Source organism: Natrix helvetica (genome assembly GCF_964273705.1).
Source record: "Natrix helvetica genome assembly, chromosome: 4".
NCBI classification, from domain to species: Eukaryota; Metazoa; Chordata; class Lepidosauria; order Squamata; family Natricidae; genus Natrix; species Natrix helvetica.
In genome coordinates, this window is record NC_138550.1 from 115,581,572 (window position 1) to 115,601,958 (window position 20,387).

The 20,387-nt window shown below is 40.1% G+C and overlaps 1 protein-coding gene across 2 annotated transcripts in view; it reads right to left on the reverse strand.

The window, feature by feature from the left end:
* GNAL (G protein subunit alpha L) overlaps nt 1-20,387 on the reverse strand; it is a 106,372-nt gene that overhangs the window by 10,386 nt on the left and 75,599 nt on the right. For both annotated transcript variants that reach the window (XM_081950532.1, XM_081950533.1), the window contains exon 5: nt 9,948-10,045. In XM_081950532.1, coding sequence (XP_081806658.1) covers nt 9,948-10,045 — 98 coding nt within the window. The remainder of the gene's footprint in view (nt 1-9,947; nt 10,046-20,387) is intronic.

Consider the following 20,387-nt stretch of genomic DNA (forward strand, 5'->3'; position numbering starts at 1 on the left):
CTCAAGACTTAATTCTTAACATTAATATAAGGAACTGGATAGCTGACCTGGATTTTATTTCTTGACATATAGTTAGAAGTAAGAAAAAAAAAGAAAGGGGAAAAAAGGGAATTATGGGAGTGTAACAAATAGAAGATATTTATGGAACTTTCTGTTTAAAAAATAGTTTTGAAGGAATATAATTAAGACCTCATCCAGAAGATCAAATTATGCTCTTAAGAAGTGAAGTGTGTCATTGATAAGCAGTCTAGGAAAGTTAGTTAGTTGTATTTGTGTGAAAGGAAGATGAGGGTTTGTTTTTAAAATACTTTAACTTAGAAATGAGAAAATCTTGGATTTATTAAGGACAAGGTAATATAGATTTGTCTTGGTAGAAACTGTCTTCACTCAGGGTTGTCTTCCTGCCAGGTAAATACAGTAGTATAGGCACCATATTTTAGTTAAAGAGATATTTTTGGCTTCTAAGTCAAATCATTAACCCTTGTCCTAGTGCAAACAATATTAAGATTTATATCTGCAGTACTGCCACTTAAAAAACAAATCTAGCAGACTCCCACGGTATTAAGTTTAAAATACATATCTGTTCACATGGAATATTCTGGTTTTCTGATGTTCCTACTGCAAAAATTTCTGGCATATGTTCACATGCAAGGAAAGAAAAAAAAAGCCCCAGTTTGTAATACTAGAAGGTAAACATTAGTTCGTGCTAGCTCAGGGGTGTCCAAACTTGAGAACTTTAAGACTTGTGGACTTCAACTCCCAGAATTCCCCAGCCAGGCTGGCTGGGGAATTCTGGGAGTTGAAGTCCACAAGTCTTAAAGTTCCCAAGTTTGGACACCCCTGTGCTAGCTGATGCAATGCAGCTGATTATGGCACAAAACCAGGAATCATTAAAGATCTCTCTAACATACATTTAAACACATTTTCTCTGTCTCTCTTCTTAAATGATTCTTAAATTGTTTGATTCTTATCTGCTATGCATTGTTCAGAATGCATATAAAAATAGAACCAACATTATATTATTGTAATACACGGAATGCTATAAAATTAAACTGCCTAAGGTTTTAATGCAGTGTTTATGCAGACTAACTCTTCTGCTGCAGGACGAAAGGACTGGTTTTCTTTACTTCCCATCCCAGCAGCGGGAAGGGATATCGCAAGGAATAGGAGATCTCTACATGTCTCACAACTTTTTCCTCTACCTTGTTTCTGCACAATTCAAAAGTACAAGTAACTTATACCATACTTAGAGGAGTAAATAAGAAAGTGGGACCCATAAACCAGCTTCCCTTTTCCTGCAGTACCCCTTTCTGTGGCTTGAACTGAATGGAAATGGTGAGGATATATTGGATATTAAAGTTGGTAGAAGTCTGTATACTGTGAATACAAAATCAGTCGCATATAGTGCAAGTCTTATCATAGCAAACCCGTACTAAAACGCAACATGCAGTTATCACATAGCCTGTAGCTGTTATGCTTTATTGCTAGCTAAAATAATACAAATTATATAGGCAGTATGAGCAATGAAAAAAATCAACTTTCTCTAAAACATAAGTTCAAACCTTCATAAATAGATAGCCCATATAAAAAACCTGCAAAAGTTTTGTCATCCAAAATTTAAATCAGCAGTTTTTCAGACAAAATTAGGTTGCTGTTCAGTTCATCAATCAACTGGATTTTAGCTCTCATGGAAGAAGGCATGAAGCCTTCCTCCCTCTTTCCATTATCAAAGGGATCGCTGTGTAGGTACTTTCTAAAATATGCCTAGTGAGTATTCAATGCAAGAATACAATACACCTGTAATGATGATGGAATCTGGTCTTCATTAGTAACTTTCAAATACAGATGTGCAAGATAATGTTCTTAAGTGTTCTTAATGTTCCATGCTATGTGTCATGCCAGCACTCCAAGGATTCTGGCACGGACATTATAATGAATAGTCTAAAAGTAAAGTGAAGAGAATATAGCATCTAGTTTTCAGATACTGGAAATATTATCTAGCTGTTTAAGGGTGAAACTGGAACAAATTAAAAGGTGGAAGGTAAAAGATGAAGAGAATGGACAGCAGCAAGGTGATTCAATTGCAGGATGGCACACAACCAACCAACCAACCAATAAATAAACAATGAAGCAATTTATGAATGTATATGTATTTATATTTAATTTAGTTTAATTTAGTCCATATATTCGTTTTGCTATTTTTTGTTAATCAATTTAAATTAAATACTTAAGGACGCTATGCAAGGTGAATGTTATGTTCAATATCATACACGCCACTTATTAGTCCTCACCCTATTTATCTCAGAATTGGGAATATAAAATGGTGTTCTAGAGAACCTGATACATTTGTCCAGAGGTGGGTTGGCTCCTAGTTCGGCCGAACCGGTAGTGGAGGTGGCATGAGGCTCCGCTCACCCACCCAGATGGTTCTGCACATGTGCAGAAGCATTGCCCGCGCGAGAGAACCAGTAGGAAATCGGTTAGTGACCCATCACTGCATTTGTCCCAATATGTTTTGAATAAGAGTGAAATGTAGATATACAGACTAATAAGGAAATATTTTCTGTAGCAGCTGTTAAAAACAATAGAATCTCCTTCCTTGGGAGATCCAGAATTTATCTCTGTCTCGGTATTTAACTTTGTTTAGAAAATATTTATTTAGCAGGCCTTTTGTTATCAATATTAATGTGGATGTACTGATATGATTTATTATATCTTTTAGCTGAGCTATTGCTTAAATAATTTTGTTGTTTTTACAGATTGCGTGATGCTTTCTACTCTTATTGTTGAAAGTTGCCTTTTAAGGCGTTATTCTTGAAGTGATACAGTATACATAGTGTATCAAATTAAATATAGAGGATAAATATTATAAGAAAGTTTGACAGAAAGAGTGGGGGCATTTCTGGCTGCCTCTCTAGCCATTCAATCATAGGAAATATTCCAAAGCCTTGTGGGAACAATGGAAAAATTCTCTTTCGCCACAGCAGAGTTCCTACCGCCATTAGAAAACTCAGATAGATAGGTGTCTTGCAGAACAGGGGTGGGTTCCGGCAGTCACTACTGTTCAGCTCATGGGCATGCCGTGCGTGCGTATGCACAGTGCAATAAAAATTGTTCTGTGCATGCGCAGAAGCAAAAACCAAGATGGTGGCACCTGCACCGCCGTCCAGAAAACCGGTTCAGGGGCATGGTAGGCCTGGGTCGCTGCCAGTTCCAGCGACCCAAGCCACTATTGGTTCGACTGAACCAGGCTGAACCGGTAGAAACCTAACACTGTTGCAGAATATTCTGTCTGAAGCTGATGTCCAACTGTGTACATTAGGAAAAGAGTTGCTGAGATTGCAATAGATATGAACAATGATTGGACCAAATGGGCTAAGAAATGGGTAATTATGTCTTCAAACGGAATTTTGTTCCCAATCGAATAAATTCATTTTTATGATAAAAATAGGCAAGATCTGGAGTAGTGCAGGGAAATAATTTATTTAGTTTACTTCCTGTGAACTGGCATATCTTCCAGGGGCAAATATAAAGATAATATCTCTGGTTTTAGGGATCAGGATCTAGCCTCAGTATAGTAAATTCATACAATGGAGTTTTTGCATGTTGCTCTGTCATCTGACTAGAATAAAAGAATGTTGGTTCTTACCTGAATATGTATTTTCAGTAGACTAGAGGGAGGGGTAACACATGGGTTTTGTCACAGCCTGATTGGTCCATAGACTAAGGGAAATTTCTATAATATTCCTCCATTTCCCATTGGCTCCCAGTTTCCTCGATGTCGAAGGACTGCACCTGCAAAATACAAGCAGACCACGGGACATCCCGGCCCTCCACCTGGCCCATCCCTAACGCTAACTAGGGCGGGTCGTAACCCCTCCCTCTAGTCTACTGAAAAGACACGTTCAGTTAAGAACCAACATTCTTTTTCCAGTAGAATTGAGGGAGGGGTTACGCATGGGACATACCTAAGCTTAGTCCCAGGGAGGGCAAGGTTAGGGTTAGGGTGAGGGACGGCTGCCACCTGCTGCAAGACCCTGCGTCCAAAGGACGCCTCCGTGTAGGCGAATACATCTAGCCGATAGTGGCGGATAAAGGGGGGCGGTGACGACCAAATGGCTGCCCGGCAAATGTCCTCGAATGGGGCCCTGGTGGCCCATGCTGCCGTGGTGGCGGTGCTCTGAGTGGAATGGGCCGTGATTCCTGCAGGAGGGGTCCAACTGGATGCTACATAGGCTGTCACTATGGCCTGCCTCAGCCACCTGCCAATAGTGGCTGAAGACACCCTGGCCCCTAAGGACCCGGGCTGAAATGAAATAGAGAGCCTCGGATCTGCGCACCCCGACATTTGCCTGTGGTAGATGCGCAAGGCGTGGCGGACATCCAGTTGGTGCCAGAGACGCTCCCTTTTGGGAGAAGGGACAGGACAAAAATTAGGCAAGATGATCTCTTGTGCCCTGTGGAATGGAGTGTTTACTTTTGGAAGAAATGTAGGATCCAGACGAAGGACCACCCTATACTGGTGAAATTGGCATAGATCGTCCTTGGACGAGAGTGCCCAGTTCTGATATGCATCTGGCCGACGTCACTGTGACCAGAAAGGCCACCTTCAGGGACAACAATCTAAGGTGGACTGTTCGCAAGGGTTCAAATGGAGCTCCCGTTAAGGCCCTGAGGACACGGGGCAGGTCCCAAGTGGGAAATCTATGTACTGGGAGAGGCCTGAGATTTGCTGCCCTCTTTAGGAACCGCTTTATCAGGGAAAGGTGAGAGGGAGTGGAATTACCCCCCCCCCAAGAACAGAGGACAATGCAGCCACTTGGCGACGTAATGTGTTATGGGAGATGCCCCCATCTAATCCCTTCTGTAGGAATTCGAGAATCTGAGCCACCAAGGCTTTGGTTGGACAGATTCCAAACGGTTCGCACCATTTGACAAATGCTGACCACATGGAATTGTAGATCCAAGTAGTTGATGGGCGCCTCGAGGCCTCGATGGTTGCTATGACCCTGGAGGACAGGTTAGCGTTCCTCAGGAGATGCCACTCAAGTGCCAGGCGGTCAAGTGGAGCCACTGGGGCTCCGAGTGGATCAGGACCCTCTGGCACAGGGCGATCTCCTCCCAAGGTATCCTCCATGAGGGGGGAATGGATAGCTGGACGAGATTCGCAAACCAGGGCCGTCTGGGCCAATATGGGGCCAGCATGATGATGTGTGCCCTCTCTGTCACTACCTTCCTGAGGTTCCCCGGGATAAGGGGAATAGGGGGAAAGGCGTAAAGGAGGCCTGGCGGCCATCTGCTCCTGAGGGTTCCGTACCCTCTGCGGTTCGGGTCTGGAAGCAGGAGGAGAATCTCGGCAGTTGTGAGTTCGCCTGGGTAGCAAATAAGTCCACTAGCGGGGTGCCGAACCTCCGGCAGATCTTCTGGAACAACTCGGGAAGGAGTTGCCACTCGCCGTTGTCGAGTGTTGCTCGGCTCAGCCAGTTGGCTTGATGGTTGGACGTGCCCGAGATGTGCTCTGACACCAGTGATGACAAGTGTCTCTCCGCCCAGGAACAGAGTTTCAGGGCCTCTAGCCAGAGACTCCGGGAGTGGGCACCCCCTGACGACTTATGTGGGCCTTCATGGCTACATTGTCTGTCAGGAGAAGTACGTGATGTCCTACGATCAAGTGTTTGAAGTGTCAGAGGGCCAGGCGAGCCGCCTTCAGCTCCAGCCAGTTGATGTTGTGGCGTAGGTCCGAGGCAGTCCAACGACCCTGCACTAGCTTGGAGTCTATCAAGGCCCTCCAACCGAACAAACTTGCGTCTGTAGTCACTGTCACTCGGTCCGGTTCCCAGAATGTACAACCCCGTCTCAGAGCCAGAGAAAGCCACCACTAGAGGGACAGCTGTACATCCGCCGGGAGACAAATGGATCGGAGGGAGTTGCTCATCCGCTTCTTCTGGAAGGGGATGAGAGTCCACTGGAGGGATCGTGGGTGCAGACGGGCCCAGGGCACTATGCCTATGCATGACACCATCTTGCCAAACAACTGAGACAAGGTCAGGATGGAAACTGACCAGGTGGTTTAGAGAGAGATGGACCACCCCTGCTACTGAATTGATCACTGTCCCCAGGTGTAGTATCCGCGTGGAGGGAGAAAGATGACTTTTGGGAAAGTTGAAGGAGAACCCCAGGGACTGAAGGGATCGGATGGTAAGATGGAGGTCGATGACTGCCTGAGAGTGGGACCCTAACTAACACGTCGTCCAGGTAACATTGGAGTCTCACTGGGGTGGAGTGAAGGTGAGCCACCAATGCCGCAACGACCTTTGTGAAGGTACGAGGAGCAGAGGACAGGCCGAAAGGAAGGGTGCGGTATTGATAATGGAGGTTCCCGTGTGAGAACCTCAGGTACCTGCGGTGGGCTGGCAGGATTGGGATATGAAGGTAGCCCTCTGTTAGGTCTACCGAGGCCAAGAAATCCCCCTGAAGAATGGACCTGAGGGACATTTTGAAGCGCCTGTAGACTAGATATTGGTTTAGACGCTTGAGATCCAGAATCGCCCTCCAGCCCCCCGAGCTCTTCGGTACCACAAATAGGTTGGAGTAATGGCCCAACCCGCGTTCCGCCAATGGAACCGCCTCCACCGCCTGAATGTCGAGAAAATGATTTATAGCTAGATCCATCAGGCGGTGGCGTTCTGGGTCCCGTGAGGGAGGGAACACCCTGAAGAACGTCGGGGGTGGTGGTGGAGAGGAACTCCAGTCGCAGGCCATTCCTGATGGTGGACCTGACCCAGGCGTCCGTGGTGATCAGGTCCCACTGATCCGCAAAGTATGCCAGGCGACCGCCTATGGGGAGATCCGGATTGGAGTCATTTCCCCTTGTGGAAGGGACGCCCCCCCCCCCGGCGAAAGGGCCACCTGGCCTGACCTTGGTATCTGTTTCGATCCTGGTAAAAGGGACGTTGGAATTGTCTGTCAGACCTAAAGGAATGGTACCCCTGCTGGTGGTCAGTCTTGGGAGCCCTGTAAGAGGGTCTATGGAATGGGGCTGGGCGAGAGTCTGTCTTCTTGGCATTGGAAGGAAGGACCTTTTTCTTATCCTTGTTCTCTATTAGAATAGGATCTAGTGCCTCCCCAAACAGATTAGTGCCCGTGTAAGGGGCAGCCACCAAATTCCATTTGGACTTGTTGTCCATCTGCCAACTGCGCAGTAACCGTCTGGAAGTTACCAACGTGGCAAGAGCTCTAGAAGCATATTTTACGGGATCTAAAGTCGCATCGGCAGAGAATTGAGAGGCGGCTATGATTTTAGTGATATCTTGATGCAGCCGCTCATGCTGGACCGGAATAAGGTCCTGTAGTTGATGTAGCCACATGACAGTCATGCGGTTAAAGTAAGAAGCCACCGCAGCAGATTTGATTGCCCGGGCGGAAGCATTAAAGTTCTTACACAAGGTAAGTTCCGTGTGCTTGTCCTCCGGCTTCATCTTATCAGCTGCATCTCCTGAGACTACGGTGGAGGAAGAGACCAGGGCTGCTACTGGGGTATCGATTGCAGAGCTTGGGCAAAGGCCTGCTCTACATTGTAGAAGCGGCGATCGCTGCTACCAGGATTGGAAAAGGTGGAAGGATGGGCCCACTGGTTCTTTACCACCTCTAGAAATAAGGGAGGGGCAGGAATCTCCTTCTTGTTTATGGCGGTGTTAGAAAACATTGCCAGATTTGGATCCCTAGGTTGAGGGACTGTCGGGTCCCCAGTTCTAATCTTAGTGGTCTTCCTGGCCTTGTGTAAAAGTGTCTTGAACATGACCGGTGGAAAAAGGCCAGAAAAGGCTGGAGGATCAGGAGGAACTGAGTCCTCATCCTCCGAAAATCCCATGTCTTGATGGGTCTCGTCCCCCAAAATGGAGTCTTCGCTGACTATGGAGGGAGAGGGGGGCTTAGTGTGGTGCTGTCTGTGATGAGTCACTGGGGCCCTGCCAGATTGTGATGCCTTTTCTCTCTGGGACAGACCGGTGGCAATGCCCCGTGTTATAGCTGTAGATATGAGCCTTCTAATACTTTCAGGAAGGAGATCCAGGTCCTCAAGGTCATCCTGCGATGGACCCGGAACCGGAGGTTCATGAGGAGTTAGCCCTGAAGAGGTATGGTAGGACCTAGAGAGGCCGTCCAAGGAATCCACACCTCCACCCCCAATGGCTCTAAGGGAGATGGAGGGGGAAGGAGAAACGTCCTGCCTGGAGTGCCTGTGGGATCTAGCAGGAGAGACTAAAGGGGAAGATGGGCTGAACCCTCTAGGAGGTGAACCCGAGTGGAGAGATAAGGGCCTGATAGGAGATCTGGATCTGCTGGCAGAGTTGGGCCTAGTGGACTGGGCCTGTTTTTCTGCCCTGGATTGTTTTCTCCAGCGCCCTCTGTCTAAGCTCATTCCTAGTGGCGGCTCTGGAAGGGCATTGGTCAGCTGAGGGCTTAGAAGCCGCGGCCCTGGTTCTGGGCCTGTCTAATTGCCCTTTTCTGACTTTGCTTGGAGCCTCTGAGGGGGCCTGTGGAAGCTCGGATCTTGTTGCTGCCATTGTAGCCACTCACATGTCAGTAATCAAGGCCACTGTAGGTCCCGTCGGTGCCTGGGCTTTCGGGAGCTGTGGGCCATGTTCTAGATAAGGACATGCCGGCCTCGATCAATGGCTGCGATGCAGGGAGCGGAGTACCTGACCATGAGGCTTCTGTAAATGGCTGCCTCCACATGGCTGCTTCAAAATGGCCACCGGAGCCTCCAACCGCGCTGCCGAGAGCCTTAGGAATGGCCGCGGCTTGCCTTTTAATCGCCGCTGCTTGTCTTTCAACAGCCACGACTCGCGATCCACGTGTTCGGGCAAGTTTGGAGTGGTAGGAAAGCAGCACAATCAATAGAAGTGCTGCTTGCCACAAAGAGACTCCCGGCGCTGGAAAAAAAGGTGCGGTTTGCCTTTTAAGTTATGCGGCTCGATTGTTCTTCCGCCGAACTCACAATCTAGCTCCCGGAAGGCTGGGCTTTGAAGCCCGTCATCCCCGCTGGCCCAGAAATTGGGCAGGGCCCCTGGCCCCACAGGGTAGGAGGTGCGGCGCCCCAAAGGGCTCTCCTATCCCGCGCGAAGCAGAAACGACTATCCCTAGGGGCCGCAGCTGAGATAAATTTAGTAATTTAGATTATCCAATTAATTCAATCAAATCAATGAATTTTAGCAAGTTTTACAATAATTTGAAGGTTTCCTACCTAGGAGCCAAAGCAGTGCTTGGACCAAAAGACTGAGAGGAAACTGGGAGCTAATGGGAAATGGAGGAATATTATAGAAGTTTCCCTCAGTCTATGCACCAATCAGGCTGTAACAAAACCCATATGTAACCCCCCCACCCTTGATTCTACTGGAAAAAAGAAATGTTCCTTCCAAAAGTAGATCCTCAATCCTAGTCAAGAGTTGTTTTGTTGTGTGAAGGGGAGAATCCAATAAGTATAAAGAACCAGTTTGGTCTAACAGTTAAGGTACCAGGCTAGAAATCAGGAAACCATGAGTTCTAGCCCTGCCTTAAGCACGAAAGCCAGTTGGATGACTTTGGATCAGCCATTTTTTGTCAGCCCAGCCCACTTCACAGGGTTGTTGTTGGAGGAAATAGGTCTGGATTCCAACCAAAATATTCATCTGTGTTTCTTCTTTCATAAGTTCTGCTCAGATTCTCAACAGTGTGAATCACAGAGCCCATTACAATTTATATACTGCTGGTATCAGTAACTGTAATTATTAACAAAGGGGGTTAATAGATTTTAGTAAAATGAATGATTCAGACAAAATTACAATGGAAATTATTTTCTTTGGCCTTTTAAGACAGAATCCCAGACATTTTATGCATATTTCCACTGGCTTCCAGTAACAAAACAGAGAACACAATTTTAGAAGGATTTTCCTAGAAGTGGTACTTACTATTGTGCACAGTCAATCAGTTGATACTCATTTGATCTCTCAAAGCACGCCTTTACTCCTTCATCATCCCAGAGCTTTTTTGCATGTTCAAAGAATTCCTGAAAATTGGAAATTTAATAATATATTTTATAAAGTATTTAAATAAATCATTCCACTATTATTAAAACATTTAAGCAGGAGGCTTGATTAGCACTTCGAGACTCTTTGCAAACAATCATGTAACATCTTTAACACTTAAAAGGAGCCTTCTAGGATATTGCCTCTCAAAAGTTATTTTAACTTTTATTTCAAAAAAGAAAAGAAAAATCTATTAAAAGTTATATTAGGTATATATCTATGTTTTAAACAGAGATACTGTAAATTGCTGAGCTATTACTTTATGAATTTAATGTATAATCTTTAGAATGTAATGTACTTGGTGATGATTTTACTAGTTTAATTTGGATAAAGTCTGTTTCAATTATAGATTTTATGTATCACTTCCCATTTAGAATTTAACTTCTCCCTGAGTCATGAATGGGTATTAGAATGTAAGATGCTATTTTAAATGTAATGTTGTTGGAAAAGGAAGTGGAAAGGGGAGAAAATAAACGCCCGTTTTTTAAAAAAATGTTATTTTCAGATACAGTATTATTCATTGGCTCAGAGAGTCCAAGAATGTTATTATATTATCACTCTCAAGATTACTTTGCTTGCCTCAAAGCATATGAAAGTGAAAATATGAAGTACATATAGATTTTGCTATTAAAGATACTCTAAAAGTCTGAAATTAGTTTTTTATGACATATTTTTTTAAATGTACAAGAAAATGGCAGTGTACAGTATAAAATGTACAAGAAACATTCTATTCAAAAGAGCATAATAGTGACAGAATGTCTGGATGAGAGTTTATTGTTTTACAAATGTTATAAAGTCTTGTGTAAAAATACAGTCTGCCTTTTTCCAGCACAAACTTCTGCTACTAATGTTAGTTTATTGTGTACTAATCTTAATTACAATGATAGCTGTGTCTTAATGCAAGTTACAGTTCTATTTTCAAATAAGCCTTAATTGAAGTAAACCGTTTCACTGATGACTTGTCCATAAGTATTAAAAATCAGAGTATTTAATTTAAAATTAAATTTAAAAAATACTGTAAGGAAAATTTAAAGTACTTAATAGGTTTACAATTTAAACTGTTACATAATAAAGTTATCTTAATTTAATGGAAATGTATTTATTTATTTGATTTATATAGTGCTCATCTCAACAACAAGAAGTGACAATTTTAGACCCTTGTTTTTAAAGCCTTTATCATTGCAGTTACATTTCAGGGAATTATTTATTTCCAGTATCAGATTTTTTTAAAAAAGTTCTAAGAGTTTGCCACATGCCATGATATATTTGCTTTGAAACTTTAACCTCAAATTCTTACTAACTTAAGTTTAATTCTGCCTATGGAGATTCTCAATCATCCAGGTCATGGTTTTCCCAAAGGTGCTTTTCAAAAGGCAACTGGACTTTCTTGGTTTTTTCCTTGAAGATGTTTCGCTTCTCATCTAAGAAGCTTCTTCAGTTCTGGCTGAATGGTGGGGAATGGAAGGAAAGAAGAAAACAACAAACGAAGCAACGTTGTCATTCCATACGTTGCAGGAATATCTGAAAAGCTCAGGAGGATTTTCAACAATAACATAAGTACACACTTTAAACCCAAGAATAAGGCAGAAGCCTGTCCACTCCAAGGATAAAACACAAACTGAGCAATGTGGTATATGCTGTGCAATGCCGTGAGACATGTGCAGATCTGTACATTGTGAAACAAAACAACTGCACAAATGCATGGCCCAATATAGGAGAATAAACCCATCAGGACAAGATTCAGCAGTCCATCTGCATCTGAAAGACAAAGGTCACTCTTTTGAAGACAGCAAAGTCCACATTCTGGACAGAGAGGACCAGTGGTTTGAAAGAGGGGTCAAAGAAGCAATCTATATTAAAATTGAACAGCCCTCTCAACAAAGGAAGAGGGATGTGACATCACCTATCCCCTGTGTACAATACAGTCCTTTCAGTAGTCCCAAGAAGGTTCCACACCCATTTGCACTCTGATTCAGTTTAGTTGCCTTTTGAAAAGCACCTCTAGGTTAGGTTTAATTCCCTTAAATTTATTTTTGAATTCTTACGTAATATGACAACAATAAAAAAGTGATAAAAGCAATGTAAAGGTAAAAATATCTTGAAAAATATAATATATAAAAAATGACACCAGAATAGAGCCAACATCAGGAAAGTCTTGTTACAAAATAAAACAAAAAGAATTAAACTGCCTGGGAAATTAAAAGGGTTAGCTTTTTGTTAAACTTCCTAGATTGTTTGTAAATGAAAATCTATAAATAAAGCAAGAAATAAAGGTAGACATGAAAATTAACACAAGGATGGGCAATATTTTGTTCTCTGAGGTCACACTTAGCATTTATGGAGGGCAACATTCTCAGGAGTGGCATTATAATACAAGGTGGGTAAGGATGGATCCCACAGATGGACAAATCCAGGAATTATATTTTCCTGAATTTGTAGAACATCTAAAATAATAAACCTTCAATCAGTTGAGTTGCCAGGCAGTATGGAGGCAAATAAAGTAAAATGCATCCCTTGTTTATAGCAGAATGCCAGAAGCATGGTTTTGTGCCCTTCCAAGAAGACACTATCAATTTTAGGGATTCATAGCAACTACAAAGGATTCTCCTACATAATTTAGCTTGAAGATAGAACTTTTTCCACCAACTTATTTTACAACTCTCTGATCAATGGGACAAGACTGTATACACTTGTCCTCAATATTGATTTAACAGACAATGGGGTAATGTTTATAAATTCAATACAAATATCTTTTATATTTGAATTTAATTTGTATAATTACATAATTTACATTTTATGCCATCTATGTAAATTTATTTATGCAAATTATGTAAACTAACACCAAAGACCTATAAATGTCAATTATGCAATTATGAAAATGAAACCAGTTATAAATTACATAATAATCTGGTTTTTGACCAAATAAAGTTTGATGATGATGATAAATTATGAAAACTAACAACATGAAATGCACTTTGTGTTTTTTCCCCAAGAGGTACCTACAAATCTAACCACAGAAGAAAAATTATTGAGAAAAATAGTAAAAGTTGAAAGTTAAAGGCCTAGACACAAAAATAACAAACTATTGAGGGAACAGAGACAGTAATTGTTTTAAAACTGGTTATAAAATGAGAATTAAATAAATATTAAATGAAGAACATAAAAATGCATTGATTTCACCACGTACTCTAGCAGTTGATGTGAGAAAGGTAAAAAAAGGTTTCCACGCAGGTTTTCCCTGCAGGTTTTCCCTTAGTTGTGACCGCCTTTAGGGGACAGTTCTCATCTGTTAAGTCAAAGAGGTTGTCCAGAGATGTTTTTGTGGTCATGTAGCTGGCATAACATCATGCCACAACATGAAGCATATGGTGAAATAAAGACTGTTACCTTTCCCCATGCTCATATGTGATACCTATTCATCTACTTGCATTTGCATACTTTCAAACTGCTAGGTTGGAAGGAGCTGGGACAAGTGATAGGAGCTCAGTACGTCTCTTGGAAATTGGGTCTCAAACTGCCACTAATACTCAGTGTCCTAACGACTAAGTCACTGTTCCTTGTTGATGTGAGAAGAATGGGTAAAATAAGAAAGCACAACATGAGATTTCCTAAACATTGCTGTTGAAAGTCTTGGGGTGGAACTATTCCCAATTTGTCACAAAATTATCACTTTTAATGTGTCCTAAAGGAAAAAAGAATTCACTGGAATGGATGGAAACATATACTGAAAACACAATACTGTATGAAAAACTGAAAATATTATGTTCAGAAGTAGGCTTGAGCAGAAACCTTTTAGTTCTAGGAAGGATATCAATACTTAATGCAGGTAAAAATATTCAAAAAAGAAGAATGTCCCAACAAAAACTATACAAATGAGTGATCACACAGGTTTATAGGGAGAGAGGGGAGACCTTCAATATTTGAAAATCAATACAATATGATCAGTGCAACAAAAAAACTGGTATTAGAATCAAGGAATGTGATTCTGGAAATGCTTTTATTTTTTACTTTTTAAAACCAATGAAGATTCATCAAGAAAGATGCATGTTATTATTTTTTATTCAGAAATGTATACTTTTGAAGTCAACAGGATAACATTTTATGATCACGCTGGAAATCACTTAATTCAATAATCTTGCCAGCACAGGAAATCCATTACTGGGCAAGAATTGATAGGTAGTCACCTAGCTTCTACTTAAAAACCTCTAATCACTGTTTACTTCCTTTAAAAAAATTCTGTTCCACTATTGAACAGCTCATAACCTCAGGAAATTCTTCCTAGTGATTAGTCTTAATTTTTTTTTTTTTGCTTTTATAACATGAAGTCATTTGTTCCATCATTTATGAGACAACCATTCAAATGTTTGGAAACAGCTCTTTAATTGATTCTCATAAGCTTAAGTTCATGCAACAAACTATCTCAAATCATGTAGACAATGGCAATGCTCTACTATTTATTATAACTCTGGACTAAGAGGTTTGATAAATATAGTGAAGGAAATGGAACCATGAATTTTCCTAATATAGACTTGCTGGAAAAATATATTTTAGTACTTTTCAGTCTCAAGCAGAATCCTTGAGTAATGAATATAGTCAGGAATTTTGTAAGAAGTGATGTAGTTATAAATATCTCTAGTACAGCTGCTTCTCATAACTAGGACCAAGTTGGTTCAATTTTTTTTAAAAAGGCACATGAAATATACTCTATTCAATAATTTAATAATTACCCTAAAGTTCAATTTTGCAGAATTTTTTAATGCACTTGGCAAATTTGTGTTTTGAACCTGTATTTCTAATCCTCTGTGGGGGTCTTCTTTAGCAGTCTATTTTTGGCTATACTGTATCATATTCTGCTCTCTGACTGGAAAATTGATTAAGCTAGTATCTTCGTATGACTGTTTGCACCAGCTTTCTAAAACAAACATCATTACACGCAATTCACAGGAATTAACTTTTTGTTTTTTATTTAAAAGTGCCATAATCCAAAACAAACAGATTGTTGTTATTCCTGTAGGAGTTTCTCTCTCTGGCTCTGGCATTAATGGAGGGGGGGATAAATGTAGAAATTTACTCTTAAAAACAGCAGAACGTATTTTAATAATTATGAAATATTTTCAAAGGTAACTATCCCTGACAGTTTAAAGAAAAGTGGAATCATACAAGTATTTTGTGTTTTTACTTCAATTTTTGCTATTTAGCTGAGAATAGCTTGAAATAAATAAAAAAACCTACTTTAACTTTTCAAGTTTATTCAATTGTTTCAAACATATGTGGTATTAATGTGGATAGAAATTTGACTAAATTATATGATAATATGAACTGAATGGATGAATGTTAAAACAAGCTATAACATAATACTGGTATCAATTTAGGCATTCTCATCAGAAAAATACATAATCATTCTAAATGTTAATGCTATCTCTCAAGATTATTTGCAAATGTATTTTTCTGATGAAAATGCCTAAATTGATAAATATAATCTAAAATAAAAGTCTGTACACCTAGAGCTGAAATAAACAACCTTAGTCCCAGGATAATCACGTTTTGTTGAGGAGACTGAATACCCCTATGGCTCTAACACTTACATCTCTCCATGCTGTGTACATGGATTTGTTCAAAGAAGATTATTTTGCTATGGGGACACAGCAGCTTGTTGTGCTAAACTAGCAACAAAGACAAACAAAGAGAACTCTAATACACAAATAAATCTCTCACAAGAGCAGAGTCTCTCTCTCTCTCTCTCTCCCCCCCTCTCTCCAATTTACAACAAAAGCTTCATTAGCACAAAGCCTAAGGCATAACAGTCATTAAAATCCATTTAGGAATAGCCAACTTAGCAGCCATGGGACATGTATTATGTTTAAAGTCTCACTGTACACCTGCTTTAGTGTACACTTAATTAAGACAGTGACCCTTGGGAGAAAATAATCTTGGTCACCGGCAAGATATTTTTTCTACTATAATTTCTAGGTATGCAATAATCACCCAATTACTTTGCTAATTACTAAGGGTTATTTTCTTTCATAGGAGAATTTTTTTTTCTTATTTTCAAAAAAAGTGGAAATATTTTTCCAATTTCATGTGATTATTCATCATTTATTTTGGGTGATCGAATTATATTTTTTATTAGTAGAAAACATTGTTTACTACAGAAAATTGGTAAACCACTTCCTCTTTTTTTAGATATATTCCACAGCTCCCAGAGAGTTGTATGATGTAATCTTTTATAAAGTTAACAAAATATTTTTCTACGCCATGATACCAAGTGCTCAGTGAAACAATTTTCTGTACACTAAATACATTTTTGAAACAATACTCAGAACATTTTTGGTAATATCATTACATCCATTTAAAAACCTTTTACATTCTTTTTCCAACAAGCAGATTTGATTGGGACTTTATTTTACTTTTTAGATAAAATACAACTTGCATTCACGTAAAACTATTCAAATTGGTGAAGATACTGATGCAAGCCATTTAATATTTGCTTAGTAATGTTTAAGAACAACTTTATATACATTTTCCACAATATTTCATACACATTACTTCAATAAAAAGGCACAGTTTCTCAGTAGATACTATTATTTGAAAATAAAGCATTTAATAAAAGTTTCAATTAATGACAAAGCTCTCTCTGGTCACTAGCTATGATTAGCATTTCTAAATTTTTGCTATTTCTCCAACTCTTCTATCAACATGAAACCAGTTAATGTAGTAGTCACAAGCAATACTAGGTAGTAAATGAACTACAAAATAGGAAACAGGGAAACAATATTGATCATGCTTCATTTACCTAATGTAGACGACAAACTTTTATATGTTTGATTTCTATAATTTTGAATAATCAATTATGTTTTTCATCATTATAAATTATTTATTTTCACACTGTTCTTTTAGAAATAATAACAATATGTTCCAACTTGATTTGAAAAGTATGCTGGAAAATTTAGATCAAGAGTGTCAAACTGGCAGCCCATGGGCTGGATAGGTCATGTGTAGGCCACGCCCACCCCACCTCTGCGAAGGAAAAAAAGTCACGAAAGTCGCATGATGGCAACGTGACGCTGCAAGTTTGACACCCGTGATATAAATCATCCTGTAAATTCAGACACACCCAGACTAGCAGGATTATAAGTGAAAATAATTTTCATGGAGTTGGGCTTCCATAGAATCAGAACGTGATTTGAAATTGACCCAGTTTATCAGTAGGTCTTTACTGTGATCAAGGACCTTCCAAGGATCCAGCAGCACAACAATGCGTGTACCTTTCCAAACAATTTGTCAAAAATATACAGCAAAGTAATCTAAAATGTTTCTATCATTATATGAAGACATCCTGAACTGGATGGATTACATCTCAGGGCGTTAAATGAACCAACAGGTGTCAAAGAAATTTCCTGAAGTCTTTTGAGAAATTCTTTGAGAATAGGAGACGTGCCAGATGAGTGGAGAAGAACCAGTGTCAGTATTTAAAAACAAACAAACAAGTGGACACAGAAAACCACAGACCAACGAGCTTCACATCTATTTCTTGGAAAATCTTGCAAAAGATAATCAAGCACTGAGCTTGTAAGCACTTAAAAACTACCATGGTTATTACCAGGAACCAGCATGTTTTGTTAAGATCAGGCTGTGCCAGACAAATCTTATTGTTTTCTTTGACAAAATTATTAGCTTAATGGAGCAAGGAATGCTATGCATGTAGTAGATTCAAACTTTAGTGAGGTATTTGATAAAGCCGACTACAGCCTCCTTTTTGATAAACTAGAACAGTGTGGGATAGATAGTTCCACTATCACATCTGGCTGAATAAAAATAGTCAATATGTGGACTTTAATAGATCTACATCCCAGGGTGATCTTGATTTAAATCACTCGTAAAAGGGCTTGATTTAAATCAACTTGATTTAAATCATAATTTTTAAAGAGCAACTATCATCTCTGTCCCGCAGCAGCTCCTCCTTTGACCCACTGTTGACTCACTGACAATCCCATTCGCTTTAATGGGATGGCTGGTGATGCAGCAGTGACACAACAAGGTGAGGGACATGGCAGGCAGCAGGTGAGTAGATGCCCGCTAACAGACGCTGCTATGATTGATCTGAAATTACAGGTACTCTTTAAATGTAAGGACTCATTCTTGCTGGTAGTTAGAATCTTTAATATTATTATTTGCAAGAAATAAATAAATGAAGGTTTCCTATTTAGCTTGCAGAGCTTGGATTTATTGAATGAGTTTACCAAAAATGTAAATATTGCAGAATATACAGCCTCATGCTACATAACTAAGATCTATTTCATGATGACTAAACGTATTCACTATTAAATTATTAATGTATCTTAAATAGAAAACTATCTTTAGATAGATTTTTACTCCAAAAGCATTTTACTAAAATAAATTTGATACAATGTAAGATTATGCACTTACCGTATTTTTGGGAGTATAAGACGCACGTCCAAAAGCCCCGCCCCTTCACCAAAATGGCTGTGCCTAGCCTTATGGAGGCGTTCAGAGAGCTCCCGAGGGCTGGGGAGGGCAGAAATGAGCAAAAAATGGGCCTTTTTTGCTCAATTCCCCTCCCCCCCAGCATTTAGGAGCTCTCTGAACGCCTCCATAAGGCTACGCACGGCTATTTTGTGAAAAATGGGTTGTTTTTTTGTTCATTTTTGCCCCCCCACCCCCCAGGAGCACTCTACAAGCCTCTTAAAGGCTATTCATGCCTTTAAAAAAAAAACACCAGACCCATTTTCATGAAAAACGGCTGTTTTGGGGAGGTTTGCAAAGTGCAAAAACTTTTTTTAAAAATTTGTCTATTCAAAACCTTGGTGCGTCTTATATTCCCGTGCGTCTTATACTCCGAAAAATAAGATAAGCAGGAGAAATCAATTGCACAGGTTCAAAAGAGATGGAACCTGGTTTACAGTAGTACTTGTAAAAAGACTGTCAGATTAAACATGAAACAGCAATGTAACATGGCTGCCAAGAGAATCAATGCAGTTTTAGTGTGCATCAACAGAGAGTGTCATGATTATTAAAAGTGATAGGACTGTTTCATGATGCATTGGTCATACCACACCTGAAATACTGTGTCCAGTTTTGGTCACCATAGTAAAAAAGGGGCCTTGAAAAACTGGAATGATGGCAGAGAAGAAAAAACAAAACCAAATTGGAGACCAAATTCTATGAATAGCAGTTAAAGTTTGCAGATGATACAACAGTGATTGGTCTCATTCGAGACAATGACGAATCTGCACACAGACGGGAGGTTGAACAACTAGCCTTGTAGTGCGACCAGAACAATCTTGAACTAAACACACCCATAACCGTTGAAATGGTGGTAGATTTTAGGAGAAACCCTCCTATGTTACCACCTCTTACAATACTAGATAACATAGTATCAACAGTAGACACCTTCAAGTTTCTAGGTTCTATCATATCTCAAGACTTAAATGGAAACCTAACATCAAAAACACCATCAAAAAGACACAACAAAGAATGTTCTTTCTGTGCCAACTTAGAAAACTCAAACTGCCTAAGGAGCTTCTGATTCAGTTCTACAGAGGAATTATTGAGTCTGTCATCTGAACCTCTATAACTGTCTGGTTTGGCTTTGCAACCCAACAAGACACACATAGACTTCAACAGATAATTAGAACTGCAGAAAAAACAACTGCTACCAACCTGCCTTCCATTGAGGACCTGTATACTGCACAAATCAAAAAGAGGGCTGTGAAAATATCTACAGACCCCTCACATCCTGGACATAAATTGTTTAAACTTCTACCCTCAAAACGATGCTATAGGGCACCGCACACCGGAACAACTAGATACAAGGACAAATTTTCCTCGAATGCTATCACTCTGCTAAACATCTAATTTCCACAACACTTATGACTATAATCTTGTTGCTTGTATCTTTACAATTTATATTGTTTTATTTTGCTTTCTAGTATGGTTTGAATGCCTATTTAGTATCCTATGAGTATCACTAAGTGCTGTATCTCATGACTCTTGATTAATGTATTTATTTTTTCTGTACACAGAGAGCACATGCACCAAAGACAAATTCCTTGTGTGTCTAATCACACTTAGCCAATAAAGAATTCTATTTTATTATAAAGGAATTTGTATCAACCAATCTAGAAAGTCTTTTTCTATGTATTGGTTTATATTTTAATATATGCACATAACACAATCCTACCTATCTCAACAAATTAGTGTTACTGTATTTTTCATACTTGACTTACAGTTGGGTCTAAGATGGTCTGCTATGTGATTTGAGATCAGCAATATTGTTGCATCACGACACTGCTGCTTATTCAT